Source organism: Sipha flava, unplaced genomic scaffold (assembly GCF_003268045.1).
Source record: "Sipha flava isolate LNK unplaced genomic scaffold, YSA_version1 100_pilon_pilon, whole genome shotgun sequence".
In the NCBI taxonomy this organism is placed as follows: Eukaryota; Metazoa; Arthropoda; class Insecta; order Hemiptera; family Aphididae; genus Sipha; species Sipha flava.
Window position 1 is genome coordinate 217,710 of NW_020271714.1, and position 18,716 is coordinate 236,425.

Genomic DNA, 18,716 nt, shown 5'->3' on the forward strand with positions numbered 1-18,716 from the left:
ACACACACACACACACACACACACACACACACACACACACACACAAATACACGCTCGTTTCTTTTTCAGCTCGAGAAAACCCGGGGAATTCGGACAATACATAAAACATACACACGCACGCACGGCCGACGTCGACCGTTCCTGCAATCAGCTTTCCGGAGAATTAATGGTGTGTAGTATAGTAAAGTGTTCGAAGTGGGTTTTTTCTTCCGACTCTCTTGGGAAAACTATGTATGTATATATATAGTTTTTGTATTGGTGAAGGGGAATTCACACGTTCGACTGGAGTATTGATATAAACCCGAATAAAAAAAAATGAAGGAAAATGTGAACGAAATATCCACTATATTTTGAAAAAAATTTGGTACGTAGAATTACATTAATTGAGTAATAGTTTTTTGTATCGAGTTTGACAATTGCTCATATGCACTTTATTAATAGATGAATATATTAAATTTAAATCCATTCATATAAAACAATAAATAGGAGTTACACGACATTAGACTCAACCACTACATCGAGAGCAGTGGGGAACTTAGCGACAATCAATTCGGTTTCCGAAATGGTAGATCAACCGAAACGCTTTGGAGATGGTTACGAAGATCATAGAATTCGCTGCCCGAAGAGTAATTTAAGAAAAAGACCTGTGTGTTCTGATTGCCCACGATGTTAAAAACGCTTTTAACTTGGCTCCATGTAAGTATATAGACGCAGCCCTCAGGTCACGCGACATTCCGGGATATCTAAGACAGATTTTATGTTCGTATATTCAGGACCGGTCATTAATTGAGGGAAATGAAGAATACCTGGCTATAGGAATATTTTCAGCAAAGTCCCTCAGGATCAGTCCTTGGCACCACGGTATGAAACATTTTCTATGACGACCTGCTGAGAATACCAATGCCATTGGGGTATTCCTTACAGATTTGTTGATGAAAATTAACACCTGGATGGCGAACCACGGATTAACACTGTGCCCATTGAAAGACAGAAGCAATCATGTTGATCAAAAAAAAGGGTTTTCCAACTTCTGGAAATTAAATTAAAATATTATCTTACACCCGTAAAACAGTCCCTGAGATACCTGTGCGTGGAGCATGACTTGAGCTGGTGCACGCGGCACATCGTCATAATGACAAATAAAGCGGCAAAGACTTCAGCAACACTGGGTAGACAAATGCCGAATTCTTCTATTTTCATCTCTTTATTTTATTTTTTATTGAATACATTTTATTGAACATTTTTCGTCTTTCGTCCGAGTTTACGTTCATTTTCCGATTTTCGTTTTACTGTGAATCATTAAAGAATAACGCTACGGTTATAGATTGTTAATAATGCATAAAGGTAGTGGCGTACATACGGGTGGGTGATCCGGGTTCAAACCCCCCCCCAGGACCAAAAAAAAAAAATTGTTTTATTATTGAGGACGAGTAATATATTCGTAATTTCATTACTACGCTTTGAACTTAAAGTATACAAATATTATGATAATTAAATAATTAAATTCATAGGTGTTTGAAAAGTTTTGTTAACTACGCTGTTTTAATATTCCAATAGCTATTAATTTACTGTAATGTAAAAGTAAACTGTAAATTAGTAAAAAAGTTGTATAAAATAATATCTATTTATAGCAGTTATTTATCTTATTTGTCTGTGCAACGAAAAAAAAAAGATAACGATTATTTTTGTTAACCCCCCCCCCCCACAGAGCAAGATTGAATGCACGCCACTGCATAAAGGCAAAACATATTTAAAAAGTTTTCGACAACAATTGTCAATTTTTATCTCTATTAGTTGATATTTCTAATGTTTTTATTGTAAACTTGTTTCTATCAAGTTGAATGCAAACGAACACAGCGACGTCTAGTGTTTGCGTCCATGTCGATGCTACCAATTAAACAATAGAACAGTGTGTTCAATACATTCGCGATGACTGTGAACTAAAGAGCATGGTCATGGTTCACGAATTTTGTAACCCATAACCACGTAATGGGTAATATTGACAACGAGTTGGGTAATCAATGTTCGTGACCGCGAATTGGACGATAATAATTTTAGTTTAGGATGTGTACTTCATGAAAACGATTAAAAATGCAAGCAAATATATCCCAATAATATCAAAATAGGACCTGAAAATGTCTTGAAGAATCTCAATATACTCGTACTAGTATTTAATAATAGAACGTGTTTTAATAATTCGATTTTGACTTTAGTAATATTTACTCTATTAATAAAATACAATAAAGTTCTATAAGTTTATGATTTATTCTTGTGGTTATTTATAATTCCATTTTTTCTTCGATTCTGGAAAATCGAAAATTATAGAGTAATTTAAAAAAAACTTCATTAATGTTTTCGTTGTTTTATTAAATTTCTTGAATTATACGTAATATAATATTTCTTCTACTTAGGACGTTCCAATAATTAATAAAGTAACAATTAATACATCGAACACTACACTGAGGCGATATGTATGCCAAAAATAGTACGCATTTAACGTAATCCTCGTGGTCCCAGGGGTGGCTTCAAAGCCTTGGTTAGGGGGGGGGGGGGGCAAGTTATAATTTTACAAAATCTTATAACAAAAAGAAAACAAAAATTTTTAAAATTCGCAAAAATATCAATAATATGATCTATTTGATCTAGAATATCTACTTCATGATATACATTAATTAGACATAATGCTGATAGTCTATCTTCACTGAAGATTCTTCAGTCACCATTGAACGAAGCCAGGTTTTTAGTCTCCGAAGTGTGGAGAAACTTCTTTCAACTGTCATACCTCTATGGCTCTATCTACATACTTGTGCGTGCGTATGATAGTACATATTATAATATGCATTTTTTGTTAACAATAAACATTTTTTTATAAATACAGTACGGGCTTGGGAGGGGGTCACGGCCCCTAAGGCCCCCCTGGAGCCGCCCTTGCGTGGTCTGTGGACGACAAACTACAGCGCATTTTTGTTTTTCTGTTCGGACGTGTACTCCAGTTGAATGTTACAAATTTAGCCATTCACATAGACGCTTTGATGTTGACCGCGATGTATATTTTTTTCTACAAAAAAATTATGTCTTTAATGTAAATATACGTGTTATTTAAAAAAAAGGCCCTCTCCACTATTATACAATCGATATCATTCTACAATATGCCAATCATCAACAGCGGCGGATTGGCCCACCGGGATACCGGGAAAGTTCCCGGTGGATCGTTAGTCTTATTATAACGTTGAGCCGATGTACTTGGATTAAAAATTATTTTACAAAAATAATGTATTTAAGTATATTGTATTTAATTGTAAGATTGTGATGTAAACAATTCTATGAGCATTTAATCCATGAATAAAGGAGACTTTTATGGAAAATTATTATTTTTGAATGGTGGGCCGGTCATACGGTAATTTCTTGGGCCGAAATATTTTTAGCCAATCCGCCGCTGGTCATCAATCAAGTGTATCAAAAACTGTAATTTTGTTTCCCTCCGTTTCAACTGGATCTATGTAGGTATATTTGAATCGACACACATTCGAGTTGGATTTGTATCATGCTTTGCGTTCGTGGCTGTAATCAAGGGCGTATTTGAGAGGGGACGAAGGAGGCATTCGCCCCCCCCCCCATGGCTCGTATTTTTTTTTAATATAATATGTACATTGATTTACTTAAAAAATGTAATATATAAATAATTAAGAACAAAATGATTACTTTATGGCAAAAATTATTTCCAAAATCATTTCGAAAATTTTCAAGACCCAAGTAAGTTAGATTTTCTGAGTTAACAGCCAAGCTTTTTCTTAGACTAACTGCATCAAACAATAATATTCCATGCTTGTCTTTTTCAAGCATACTCTCTGCCTTCTTTTGTAATAGTTTTATTATGTACGGCCGAATGTTAATCATGTTATCATTGTAACAGAAACACGAGCTATATAAGTAATGAACTGTAAATTAGTAAAACTCTTAACTCAAAAACGCCCTTGGCTGTAATTTGCACGAAGTATAATAATATAATAGTACACGGCGTGGCCCGTCTTGATCGTAATTATTCCTAAACGCTGCGGATCGATCGCGATTGCTATTTTTTCGTTCACGAACGAGTTTCTAATATTATCATGCAGTACACACGTAATCGTCTCACAGCCACCGAGCCACGAGCAGTAAGTGGCGAAGCGAACTTTAAAAATATAGTTACGAACAATTCATTAATTATTATTATTTATTAATGACCCACCCCATCCCATCAATCGATTCAGTGTTAGGTTCATAGCAATTTGACTACTATCTTCCAATACACCTAACCATTTATCAATAAGTGATGACGTCACATTCTACTACCCATCCCCTTTAAATTTCAGAAGTAACTGCTTCCGAAAATCATGGTTCGCAACGCCACTGACCACGGATGCCCCGAGCTGGCTCCTACAAGTGTGTCGTAGGGGTACAACAATTTTAGCGCTCGCGTAAAAACTTGGCGTGCGGTTCGCCGGCCAAACGTGTGTAGGGTTTCCACTTTTTCGTGCGCGATGACCGGAAGTTACGGCGGGAGAGTACACGCGGCACGCGATTGCGCGTACTTCAGTACGTCACAATGCGTGTGCGGTTTAATTCGTTTCGGTCGTTTTTCGCGATTTCGTTAACGCAGCGATATTGCTATTAATTGCATTAGCCTTAAGGCCGACACGTATATCGTTCGTTTGATTTATGACTGTAGCGTCGGTTCCGTCTACTATGTGCATCAAATACCTGTGTGGAACAAGTGAGAAGAACCTGGTGGGATTTACCCGATTCCCCGAACGCAGGCGGATCATAACTGTCTTTTTTTAAGACGAACGTTTCTTTTTTTTTTTCTGTTCCCATCACAAATCGTCAACAGTAATAATATTTACTCTGTAACTAGAACGACTTATAGAGCTAATATACCAATATGTAACAGTTTAACAATGATTCAACGTCTCATACGTGTACAGTGGCGGCGGGAATAGTTAATTTATGAGGCAGCTGCCTCGTGCAAAAATGTGGTTGGGTATCCCAATCACTCTAGGACCTAGACAGCTAATTTATAATTTATACTCACAAAGTCACATACTACCTACATACATAGGTAAATATTAGGTACCTACTCTACGTTACATTATAGAGAAATTCTTTAAATATAGAATAAATGGATTGTACTGGGTAAGGAGTAACATAAATTAGATTGTTATAAACAGTATTCACTAATATTGGATACAATTTTCATAACAGTACCCATTAACTTAAAAATACTTATAAATGTTATTGGTGAAAAATAACCAAGTTATGATATATTATGATATATTTTCTGGTACCTGTCTAAAGATGGAAGGTGTAAAATGTTTCAGTTTGAGTGCATGGTCAAAATTAATAAAAACGAAATAAAATATTTTACGATTAGTATATTCAAATTTAAAATAAATTATAAATTGTAAAACTGAAACTGGTTACTTAAAAGTTGAAGCGTTTTAAATTAGAATAATTATTTTTTTAATTTATTTTTACCAAGCAAGGTACACCAAATTGCAAATTTATAATTAAATATACATTACAAAATATGTACTTTTATCAATTGGTGGTGTAGAGGTTAGCTAAACATAAGGCAACTCAAGACACAATTTTTTTGCAGGTGGTAGAAATTATTTTTTTATCATCTTTGGATTGCTGTAATTTACCGTACATTTCGGAGGGTTGAACCTAGGTACATTTAAAATGTGTGAAAAGTAAAATGTAAAGTGTAAACAAATTGGTGGGCGGGTGCTCATTTAAGGTAGTTGCTTCGTAGGAAAAAATAGTTCACGCCGCCACTATAAGTGTACCTATATGGTAGCCTCATGGAGATGAGCGTATTTAGACATGAATTAGACATAAGTTATTAGGTATTAGCGTGTTAGAATAAAACTTCGAACGTGTTCTTGTACTAAATAAAAGCTCAAAAGTTTTTGTCACTCTAAAGTTAAATGTTAAAATCATTTTACGAATGTTATTACTTTCAAATTATTAATCAAATAATTATAGTGTATATCATTGTTATTAATTTGCATTTCTACTTTAATTGAACTGTATCTTAAGCTCTAGATACATTACTAGACTTACGGGACTTATAGGAGTTTGCATATTTTTCGATAATCATTCGAAACGTAGCTAAGTTACATGGACATTTTTTTCGTAGTACTGAGAGTTTAAAGCAATCATTTATATTTTACATATTTAGCTCTTTTTTTTTTCTATAAGTGTATATTTTGTTATACTTGTATTTTAAGTAAATATTTAAACTAAAAAAAAATTAAAACGATATATGACATATATGATAATAATTTTAAAATTACAAAGTCCACAAGGAAAAAAGGAAATTTTATTTATAAAAAAAATATAAAACTTACTGTCAAAAAATATAGGGTTTAAAATATTTTTTTACATTTTTGAAGGAATAGACAATACGATGAAAAATCTTAAAGACTAGCAAATCAACGATTTAAAGTACCTACTATGAATTCACTTCAATAACATCTATTAAAGTCAATAATTCGTTTTCAAGGTATATAAGTTTATTAACAATTGTCGTGCATTTACATATGAATATATACAAAACATTTTGTCATTGACATTGAATTTATTTTAGTAAGATTTTAAAAATTATTAAATTATAAACACAATATGCATTTATAATAGACATTTTTGGTCTTATTTTAAGATGAGCTTAAAGAAGAAATTAAAATAATTAAACATAATCATAAATAAATTTGTAATTTTTGGTTTATTTATACAGAATAAAATATTTTTAAGAGCATAAATACATGCATATTTTGAGGTCTTTTAGAGCATGAAGTCTCTAGCTCTATACATTACTATAGAACACTCAGCTTAAACGGCTTCATCTTATAACCAACAATTTTAATGGCTAAAATTAAGTATATTAAAATAAAAAAATTAAATTATTAATATTCTTATTTAGATTTAAAATTATAAACATACTGGTGTGACAATGTTTTTTTTTTTCTAGATTTTTCATTTAAATACTTTATAAACCAGTATCTAATAACTAATAACATAACAAGTTGTATGCTATGCTTCAATGGTTATGAAAATCAAGAATATATTAGAGTAATAAAATATAAGGTAAATTTGTTGCAAAAATATTTTTTAACTTATAACAACTGTAACAATATTGATTTAACTACTTTTTTAGCTAAATAGTTAAAATTGTTAAATTTTTTCTTAAGTTTTTGGTTATCTTACAGTAATAAAATAAAAATAAAAATTTTAAAAATGTCATTTATTGAAACAATTTAAATAAATGTAAAGATAGAGAAAGAAATACAACTATTACTTATAATTTAATAAATAATAAAAATATAAAACTTTACAATAGGTTTTAAATACATAAAAAATATTTCTTAGTTGAATAATGAGATTTTTAAGATTCATCTTCACTGACTAAACTGTCAGTATCCACTGAAGACTCTTCCATACTTCTGGGCAATGCAATTCTGGCATAATCATCAGTATCAATTGATTTACAAAAATGAATGGCATACTTGAGTTTTTCATTCATTATATCCTATTATATTTAATAAAATAACATTATAAATATTATTTTTATTTATAGCTTGATTTTACTACTTACTTTATTGGTATAACGAGGAATTTTCAAAAGGAAAAAACATGTATAGCTTTCAGGCAAAAAATTATCTGCTGGTGAATATCGATCAATAACCTATAGAAAAATGTTAATAAAAAAAAAAAAAAAAAATTAAGCAATGTTTAATTTTAATAATAAATAAATATTTATTAATTACTTGTAAAACAAAATCTCTGCCACGAAAATGTTCAATAGTTCTTGGTAGTCTTGTACGTCCCCAAACAAACCTTAGGAATAATGATCGTTCTTGATTGGTAAATTCACTTAAAATTTCCCAAAACCATTGCACTAACTTATCATGAGCTTCAACTCCTATGTCATAATTTTTTAATCAAAAATAAATGCATTCAAGAGTTTTTTTTTTATTAATTTACCTTTGTATGTGACAATACTCAACAACATATTTATGGGTATTTCTGGTGATCCACACACCATGGCTTCTAACTCGTAACTTGTAAATAAAGATAGTAATGGCACTGGTACAACTCTTGCCATACCATTTCGCACAATTTTCACTTGTTCATTAAACTCATGTAATCTGCAAAAATATGGGTATGATAAAATGTAATTTTAAAAATTAATAATAATCATTACCGAAAGTTTAAACAGGATTGTATGTATTCATGTTTATTATACTGGGTCACATGTTTATGTTCAGTGCTTAAAACAACTGTGCAACCAGTAGAGGATGTAGTACAAAATGATAGATCAAGGTTTGTAAATTCTTCTTCTCCTTCCAAGTCTCGAATGTACAGTAATCCTATATGAGATTTTTATTAAAATATTTTAATTATATTCATAAAAATAAATGCTCTAAGAATTAAGTTACCAGGAACATAGTCTTTATCAATTTCAATTAAATCTGTAGGCAAGAGTTTCATGCCACACAATAGTTTCCACATGGGTTCAGCAAGATTTAAGCTCAATGGACTGCCAGTACGTATTGCTATTCCAATTAATACACCTGTTTAAAAATAATTAAAAATAATTGATTCATTAGTATTTAATTCAAAAAAATATTAATCTACTCGTTTATATCATTAAAATACTGTACAATATTAATTAATATTAATTATCAAAAAACATATAGTAATTAAGTTTATCAATTATAAAAGATCATATTTACCAAGAAATTCAAACATTTTCATATGCAATTTGGTTGTCGCTGATGGGTTTAATATAAAACAATCTCGACTAGTACCGGTATCTTCTCGACCGTTAGGTGTTTGTATTAATATTGGTAGAGATCCATTTTGAAGTTCTTCACAAATTTCAGCTATACTTTCACTATAACCACCGCCATAATCATCAACACTTTCACCTATAAATATATGAATATTGTTATAATATACTTTATTAAATATTACTAACCAAAAGATTTTTTATTTTATTATTCAAAAATATAACACAACTAATTGTTATACCATTGTACATACTCAGTACAAATAAAACCTTATATCTATTAAGCAATTGGATTCATAAATATTTCAAATAACATACCAACAAATTGAACTTTCCATATACGATGATACAGGAATAAGGAATCTTCATCTAAAAAGTCCATGTTATTCACCATTTGTCCAAATACTGTATGAGTATAATTATGTCCAGTGGATTTTCGTGTTTTGCGTGTTTTAATTCTATTTAATTCAAACATTGGTCCATGTCGTTGTTCTCTCACCATGGATAACTGAAGTACCTGAATATGAATTAAAATATTAAAACTGTCTTCATATTTTTTATAGTAACAGGCAATAAAATACTTTTTTAAAAATGCCTTCTTTCACTGGATACACCATATATGGCCGTATTGCATCTAGACTTAAGTCTCCTTGTATTGGCAAGAATAATAAAATAGTTTGGTTAACTATGGTTGAGAAATGATGCAGAAGTAGTAACCGATTTCTCAATTCATTTATACTGAATTCTTGTAGTAAATCATATTCCAAAGGTATTATAGATGGAATTGCATTTTCTTTATAAGAAGCCTCTTCATTGGTCCATGCAAATGAATGAGCAGATCCACAACTCACTTTTTGAATGCGTTTACCCTAATATTATTATCAATATACTTAATTCATACTATTTAGATCTTAATTTATTAGTTTAAATCAATTTAATTTCAAACAGAATTAATTGTTACAAAATTAAACATTCACAACTAATTTATTTTTTACTTTAAGAGCAGCTATAGGGCGAGGTCTTGATATGGGATGTGCTGTGCCATCACCTAATTGACCCTCATCGTTGTCACCCCAGGCATACACTTCTCCATCATCGGTTAGTGCTAGTACATGTAATGATCCTAAATAATAGATAAATTATAAATAAATATTTTTGAAAAATAAAATTTATTAAAACCTGTAGAAAATTGAACAACTTTTTTGCCTTGAAGTCCACTAACTGGTTTTGGCTTACGCACATGATCATTGTTTCCATGGCCAAGTCTAAAGTAATCACCTTTACCCCTACAAAAATATACTAAATAATAATATTTCAGTAAAAAATTAGAGTTTGAAATAATTTATTACCATGTGTATAATGTTCCATTTGATGACAATGCAACTGAGAATTGTGATCCACAGTCAATTTGAATAATACCTTTGCCCGAGAGGGATTCAATTTTGCAAGGAAACTTATATGTAAAAATATTACAGATAATTATTACATATATTGTTTTTAGAAGATTTATTTTCAGTTTTATTATACATACTTTACATGATTCTGAAACATTATGTCCAAGTTTTCCATAATCACCATCTCCCCATGACCAAACATTATCATCTGAAGTGATACATAATGTTTGGGCATCTCCACTTCCACAAGCTACTTTCACAACATGATAGCTCAATAAACTTTGAACCTATATAGACAAACCAAAATTTTTTTTATCACACTATTATTCTAAACCGAATTTCACTAAATTTACATACAAATTTTGGGTATAAATAATCCTCATAATCGCCATGTCCTAAACGCCCGTATCGTCCTTTACCCCAAGTATATAAATGGCCATAACGAGAAATTGCAGCAGAATGAAAACCACCGCAAGCAATATCAACAATATATTTACCATTCAAACTTTGGACTAATTGAGGTTTCGAATGGGAACTATAAAATATTAAGTGTTATTTAATTAAGAAAATAATTTAATGTAAAATTAATTAAACTTACACTCTATTGCCAAGTCCTAATTTTCCATCATCTCCATCACCCCATGCATAAATTTCTCCATTAGATGTTAAAGCTAAACAATGACGACCTCCTGAATTGACAGACACCTTAGAAAAATTATTTGAAAATCAAAATTAAATTTTATATATCTATTGAATAAATATTTAATGATTTAGCGTTTAATACCTTTATAATATTATTAAGACCTAGGACAAGTTGAGGAGTAACAACATATGGGTTTTTGGCATTATAAGGACCAATACCAAGACGTCCGCTTTCAGTATATCCTAAATGTTAATATTTATTTACAAATAAGAATATTATTATTTAATATAATAAATAATGAAATTGTTGTTCGCATACCAGATGCATACACTTTTCCATATGAAGTAACTGCAAACATAGTTTGCTCTCCTCCAATAACTTGAACAGGCTTTAAAAAAGACAAAGAATCACATGCAATTGGTTTTTTTACTTGACTAGACTCCAAACATGAAAGTTGACCTCTATGATTATGACCCCAAACATATACAACTTGACCATTTCCACCCCAAGCCATATTCCAATTATCAGGTTTACTTTGAAAAAAAAAAAAACATTAATTTTATAATTTATAAGATCATGCATCAAATCTACTTACCTATTCAACCACTGTAATAACTGTTCATCATGTTCTTTTGTAAATTTTAAGTTGTCTATAAATATATGGTCATCATCTCTTTTGTAATTCTTATCAATGCATTCAATTTTTTTATGCAAATGATTAATAAAATCTTCTGGTAATTGTTCTCGATTAATCAAAGCACTTGCAACATCGCTGCCAAAACAATAATCAACAAACCATGAGGCATCAAATGACCAACTTTGGAAGTTTTTATTTAGCCACTTCATCATATGTACTAAAGACTGCAATAAGATTTTTTTTAAAAATATTTATATCAATATTATTCAAAAATAATTTTGCTGTTAATTAATAAAATTATTTACTTTAAAATATTCAGAATAACAAAGTTGCTTTCCAGATAATACAGCTGTTTCTTCGTATTCAAACTGCTTAAACATTAAACGTTCAGTACGTACAAGTATATCAGCTATATTACCTTCTCCATATGGCAAAATAAATAATTCATATGCCAGGTTTTGATTGTTTTTGAATATTCCACTTAGATTATTAATACACCAAATTCTTTCTTCAAGAGCTATACCATATTATTTTAAACATAAATACTAAATAATATTAAAGCAATAATAAATAATTATTTATACTCAGTGTAGTTAAATGTAATGACATCATTAATGTTATAGTAAGACGTTTAGTAAGCGATATATCATTATGTCGCTTAAGACATTCGTGTAATAGACTACGAACAATAGGTAAACAAGGTCTAGAAAGTACTTCACGATCAGTTCCACTTTGTCTTGTTAAAGGCATAATTGGATATACAACAAAACGCCAGCCCCAACCATTTACAGATTTGTCACTCATAAATTTCCAGTGAAGTTCATCACCTGATAATTTTATTAAAATTAATAAGTTGTTCAATTTATTACAAACTTAACCCATTTACGGCCAATATGATTCAAAGTATTTTGGATACAAAAACTATCTTACTTCTAAGATGTAAAATAAACATCATATAAATGCAAAATCAATTGTTTATGATTATTTTTTATGAATTATTGTCTTTTTAATCAAATAATGACAATTGAATTAAAAAAATAAAATAATCTAATAAATAAAATTATTAAAATAAATGTTGCATACACGTCACTTTGACCGCTGATAGGTTAAAAATATAAAAAAAAAAAATAATTATTGACTATTAGTTATAAATTTAAACTATTTACCTAGAATGAATAATGGTGTAGCCCATTCTGTATCTCTTCCTGATCGGACACTGATAACATTTTCAGCACCATCCATTAATGTTAATGTGTCTTTGAGTTTTTCAGTTGAACAGTTTTGGTTGAACTCAATGTACAAAGCAATTGCATCTAATGATAGAACATATTAACATTTTTAGTTTCATTTTCTATTATAGATGTATAGTTTTTTCCACCAAGAAAATAATTTAACTAATAATCTTAGCTCACTTTGGTTTATTGAAAACTATTAAGTATAAAAAAAAAAAAAATATTGAAGTATAAATAAATACTTGGTATGGATACATATCCAGAAAGATAAGAGTCATCTGGATAAGGATGAGAACTCTCCTGAACGGTGTGTTTTGAGGGTGGTGATACTAAGAAAGAACATTGAGAATAAATAGTTTCCATTTCTGACACACAGTATTCTAATAATAGTTTTATATGCTTGTTGGAGTATATGAAAGCTGTAAAGTTAGAAATATATTTACTATCAAATTTATAGTAATGATACATTATTCAATATATAATTACAAATAAATGTGTTTAGCAAAATATATTCTGCGGTTGAACCAAGTCTATAAACAGAAGCTAATTTTGCTAAGTCCAATAATAGTCTGATATCTTTTTCGTTCAATGTGTTCAAAAAGCTATCAACTGTTTTAAGAGCCAGTAACGATGTATCATTTAATCCAATAACCTGAGGAATGTTTTTAATTAGAAAATAGATACATTATTTTAAACAAATTGACTAGTTTAAGTACCTGATTTTTTGATTTTATAGTTGCAGCAACAATTGACATAGTGTTGGTAGCTTTTGAAGACAATGTACTAGCTGATGTAGTAAGAGAAGATGGAATTTGTAATGAGTTTTCTATACTATCTGGGGTTATTGCACTGCTCTATTATAACAAATATGACAACATTTAAAATTTCAAAAATATTGTTATTTTTTTATTCTAAAATATTTATACATACTAATTGGAAAAGATTTACATCCACAATCGGAGCTGGTGCTTCACCTCCACCTTGATCTGATTGAATTATTTCATGGTTTATATTTATATCTAAAAATTGTTAATAATTTAAAATTTTCTCAAAAATAATTAGTAACTAATTAATAGTAATAATGTACCATCATAAGAAGGTGATGATAGGGCTGCGAGTATAATTTCTCGAGCTAAAGTAATTCGCAAAGCATTCAAAACATGCTGAAGAGCATTTTGTTTAGCTGCAGCCGAGTCTAATGATAATATAGTTCTTGATAAAGAATCTTTTTCACAATTGTTTTGATAGTCTTCAATTTTCATTTTAGTTTGAGCATTTTCATCTAATAATTAATAGTTTTTAATACTTAGAAGTTCATTAAATTAATAAATAAAAATAAATACACACTTAAAACTGTAGCTCCCATTGAATCTTTGATGCGAGCAAACTTTACTGGTACATCAGACATTAATAAGGGTAATTCAGGGCATTTCCATGCAATAGATTGAGAAGAACCACAGCCAACACGATTAATTTTTATGTTATTGAAATTAGTAACTAATTTTGGTTCTTGGTTTGCTTTTGTTGTACCATTTCCTTGTTGACCATGATCATTATCACCCCAACAATAAACCTAAAATGATAATGAAATTTAAAAAATGCACTAATTAATATATATAAATAATACATACTGAAAATAATATGATATTCAAGTATTAAATCTCACAATCAAATAATTTTTATGATAATACAACTTACATCTCCTTGAGTAGATACAGCAATACAATGTAATGTACCAACAGCAATATGATCAATTGTAACCAATTTCAGTTGATTGACAAGGGTTGGTCTTCGTACATGTTCACCTCTACCTAAGCCTAATCTATAATACTCTCCCTTACCCCAAGTCCACACCTAACATGATAAAGAAAATAATTATGAAAAACACATACATGTACATAATAATAAAAATAATAATCATGTTATTTATAAACACATATGATATTATTTAAGATAATGTTGTTTTACCTGGCCAGTTGCAGTTAGTGCAACTGAAAATTGGGCACCGCATTCTATTTGCACAACTCTGTGTCCAACTAATCTTTCTACTTTTTGAGGAGTACAACAACCATCACTTCCACCTCTACCAAGTTTACCAAAATCACCATCGCCCCAAGAATAAACGTTACCATCATAGTCTAGAGCAAGAGTTTGAGCATCTCGACTCCCACAAGCCACTTTAATAATATTTTTTCCAATAAATTCTTCAACCTAAAATTTATTTGAATATATATATTTCAAAAAAAATATCATTATAATTATAAATAATATAAAATTAATAACTTACAAGTTTTGGGGTATATTGGGATACTTCATCACCATGTCCTAATCGACCATATTGACCTTGACCCCACGTATATAGTTCACCATCAGAGGTAATTGCTGCACTATGAGCACTGCCACATGCTATATAAAATACCCTTTTGGCCAGTAATGTCTCAATTATTTTTGGGGAATCCAAAGTAAGACAATCACCATGACCAAGTTTTCCATCTTCACCATCACCCCAAGATAAGACCTATAGAAATTATACAAAACTAGTATTTTTTATAAAACTTAAGTCTAAACCATTATTTCTAAAATTTATTAAAATAGATGCGCATTATCAAATTTCTATGATTATTAATGCTACTATGGATTTATGTATACTTTATAGGAGTTTGTAAATTTTATGGGTATATATACAAATTATGAATGTATTTTCAACTTAATAAATAATGTTAAATTTATGGTAAAATTCTGGTCAAAAACTTAGTAACAACCGATTTTGCTTTTATTCAAATATTTATAAAAAATGAACAATGGTTTTGAAAATGATTTTACTTTAAGAACCAAATTAGTTGCCCTAGTTACTCCATCCTAAATCCCTTTCACATTCCAAAATGTATCATAAGTTTTATTTATATTGTTTACAATTTGGCACAAAAATTTTCTTTTAGGGTGAGCTAGAATTTTTTGAATTTTAAATAATTGTTGTCTATTTATTTTGTTTACTTTAATAAGATAAATTAATCAGTCGTGTTCACGCAGTCGTAGCGTACAGTCCTGTCACTGTGCGTTCCACTGATAAGTAAATTCGGTCTTTAATATTTCTAATTCTAATTAGTGTTCTCAAATGTCGTCGACCTCGGGCGGCAATAGCCGCACCGGTCAAACCCCAGCCACAACCAAAATCAAGAACACAGTTACAAAAATCCTGTCTCAACTCATGGATTCAGCACCATGGGGAAAAAGAGTAAAGTACTTAATAACACCAATATTCCAGTTTCACCTAGTTTTCTAATAATTAACGAAAACCCGCCGATATTAAATACATCTCACTCTACTTTTACTTTCAATGACGTAATCGATAACATTACTATGCCCGATTAAAATATTATACTTAATGATAATCAAACAAACACCGGTCGTTAGCTTATCTACAGATAGAACGCCGTCGTCTCCATTTACCAACACTGATATAGATATGCCCGCAAACAACTATAATTATAATAATCTACTTCATTCTTTTACACCAGACTATAATGGCCCCATAATTCTACTCGCCGAGTGCATCGATCAAAATAAAAACATGGGTAATTGGCATCCTATAAGCGTTGCAAAATTCTTCACCAAAAATGTTATTGGTATCTCAAATATTAAACCAGCCGATTCCAAAAAGATAAAAATTACTTTTAATTCCATCATCAACGGCAATAATTGCTTAAATTTTGATATTGCACGCTCTAACGGGTTTAACGTAAATATTCTCAGCAGCCTCATATACTCGTACGGAATTATTAAACTAGATAATAATGTTTCCGAAGAATTTTTCGAGGGTCGTCGTTCATCTGTTACAATAGAGGCATTCAAACGCATCTCTATTCAGAAAGATGGAAAAACTATCCAGACTAGTAGAACTGAAATTCATTGCACCTAAAATGCCATCCGTCATTTCTATCTACAATACGACATTCGAAGTTATGCCCAGCATTCGTTCCCCTGTCCAATGCAACCGTTATTTAAGATTCGGACACACCCAAAAATACTGCCGTAGTGAAGCTAGATGCAGTCATTGCGGTGAAACCAAACACTCATTAGATTCGTGCCCTTCCGCACAAGCCACCGACCCGATCTGTCTGTACTGCAAACTTCCTCACCTAGCCACGGACCGTTCCTGCCGGGAGTGGTTACTCCAAAAGGATATTAAAAAAATCATGGCGACAGAAAATATATCCGACAAAGACGCGTTAATATTTAAGAAAAATAAATGTTACACACCAGCCTTTAAATACTATGATATTGTAAACAGCCAGTCTCATATCTCAGAAAATATCGAAATCGACACTTCTCTCCAGAATGATCACTTTCCTAGTTTAAACAATTCCCACCATTTCTTCAATAATAATATATATATATATATAACTCTAATCCATCTCAGGTGTACAATAAAAAAAAATATTTCTTACCTGTTGATTATTCTTATACCGCTCCAAATGGGAGTTACTTAAGTAATTCCAATTGCCAAATTAAGTCACCTAGTGAAAACGATAATGACTTTTCCTGGATACACACCCTATCCCTCAAATTATCCGAATCTCTTATAAACGCACCTTCACTCTCCTCTCCTTTTTCTCCGTCATATCTTCAGAACCTAATTAAGTCTTCACTAACTTCCCTCCTTGCCGTTCCAAATTTTGTTACAACCGATTAGATAATTTCCATAGTATCATCGATCCTATAACTCATAATAACTAAATTACCTAACATGTCCCAATATTTCAATAATAAACATTTCACTAATAACTACAATATACTGCAATGGAACGTTAGAAGTCTTACAATCCGACTTCTTTCTTTACAGAATTTACTCACCGTTCACAAATGTTCCATAGCCATTATATAGGAAACCTAGCTGCTTCCTTCACGTACTTTCAAATTACCAGACTTTAAAACCTTCAGAACCGATCGACCTGATGGATATGGTGGTGTAGCCATAGTCATTCATAATTCTTTTAAAACCAATCTTATTCCCATTAACGACATTACCAAAGATAGACTCTCTTATCACAATATCAACCTCATCGGAGTAGAGGTTTTAGGACCAGATTCTTCTAATCCTTTAAAATTATGGTCTTGTTATATTCCTAACAATATAAATGTTCCTATCAACCTCTGGGACACTATTTTCAACCTAGTTACGCGAAACTCTCTACAATGTGGAGACTTCAACGCCTTTCATCCCGCATGGGGATCAAACTCATTTTCACGTGGTGGAAATCATATATACAATATAATCGACTCCCTCGGCCTCTGTATCTTAAATGACGGCAGTCCAACCCACGTTGGGGGCTTAAACTCAACTTTGGACCTCTCCATTTGCTCTCCCGATCTTATTTGGAATCTATCATGCCGCATATTAAGTGATCCCCATGGCAGTGATCACATCCCGATCATAATAAAATTAAACTCAAGTTCTACCACTAACACATTTCTCTCCACTACCCATTCTGACCTTAGCCAATATAAATCAATATACTATGATTTCAATAAAGCCGATTGGGCAGCCTTCTCCCTCCTAATACAAAATTAATTTTCCGCCCTATCAAATAATATATTCTTAATAATGTCCTATTCATCTTTCACTAATATTATAACTAATTCCGCTAATGCAACAATACCCATCAAAATACTAAAAAAAAAATATTTCCACCCTCCCCTCCATGGTGGAATCCTACATGCACGGAATTGGTCAACAATAGGTCCCTACTTTTCAGAACCTTCAGACGTACCGGTTCTAATACTAACTTCCTTTCATATCAAAACGCTTGCGCCCATACTATTCGTACCCTTAAAAACGCCAAGAGAATAATTGAAAACATTTTTGTTCAAACTTAGTACCGTCCAATTCCATACAACACCTCTGGTCTGTTGCTAGAAGTTTTAAAAATTTAATTTTATAATATTATTATAAATATATATATTATAATATTATATT

At 31.0% G+C, this 18,716-nt stretch overlaps 1 protein-coding gene and 1 pseudogene across 1 annotated transcript in view; one reads left to right on the forward strand and one right to left on the reverse strand.

Annotated features, from left to right (window-relative positions):
• Positions 1-7,374: 7,374 nt before the first annotated feature.
• Positions 7,375-18,716, reverse strand: part of LOC112679733 (E3 ubiquitin-protein ligase HERC2) — a 45,718-nt gene continuing 34,376 nt past the window's right edge. The window contains exons 47-76 of the mRNA XM_025549639.1: positions 15,027-15,257; positions 14,708-14,950; positions 14,438-14,593; positions 14,087-14,312; positions 13,827-14,021; positions 13,670-13,758; positions 13,456-13,593; positions 13,226-13,391; positions 12,982-13,158; positions 12,674-12,820; positions 12,092-12,334; positions 11,813-12,024; positions 11,466-11,731; positions 11,189-11,403; positions 11,012-11,112; positions 10,826-10,932; positions 10,585-10,762; positions 10,365-10,514; positions 10,183-10,286; positions 10,013-10,119; positions 9,829-9,956; positions 9,415-9,702; positions 9,152-9,350; positions 8,778-8,972; positions 8,481-8,615; positions 8,246-8,411; positions 8,026-8,189; positions 7,809-7,963; positions 7,637-7,726; positions 7,375-7,570 (exon numbers count right to left, since the gene is read on the reverse strand). Coding sequence (XP_025405424.1) covers positions 7,427-7,570; positions 7,637-7,726; positions 7,809-7,963; positions 8,026-8,189; positions 8,246-8,411; positions 8,481-8,615; positions 8,778-8,972; positions 9,152-9,350; positions 9,415-9,702; positions 9,829-9,956; positions 10,013-10,119; positions 10,183-10,286; positions 10,365-10,514; positions 10,585-10,762; positions 10,826-10,932; positions 11,012-11,112; positions 11,189-11,403; positions 11,466-11,731; positions 11,813-12,024; positions 12,092-12,334; positions 12,674-12,820; positions 12,982-13,158; positions 13,226-13,391; positions 13,456-13,593; positions 13,670-13,758; positions 13,827-14,021; positions 14,087-14,312; positions 14,438-14,593; positions 14,708-14,950; positions 15,027-15,257 — 5,115 coding nt within the window. The 3' untranslated portion in view covers positions 7,375-7,426. The remainder of the gene's footprint in view (positions 7,571-7,636; positions 7,727-7,808; positions 7,964-8,025; positions 8,190-8,245; positions 8,412-8,480; positions 8,616-8,777; positions 8,973-9,151; positions 9,351-9,414; positions 9,703-9,828; positions 9,957-10,012; positions 10,120-10,182; positions 10,287-10,364; positions 10,515-10,584; positions 10,763-10,825; positions 10,933-11,011; positions 11,113-11,188; positions 11,404-11,465; positions 11,732-11,812; positions 12,025-12,091; positions 12,335-12,673; positions 12,821-12,981; positions 13,159-13,225; positions 13,392-13,455; positions 13,594-13,669; positions 13,759-13,826; positions 14,022-14,086; positions 14,313-14,437; positions 14,594-14,707; positions 14,951-15,026; positions 15,258-18,716) is intronic.
• Positions 15,470-18,668, forward strand: LOC112679747 (annotated as a pseudogene).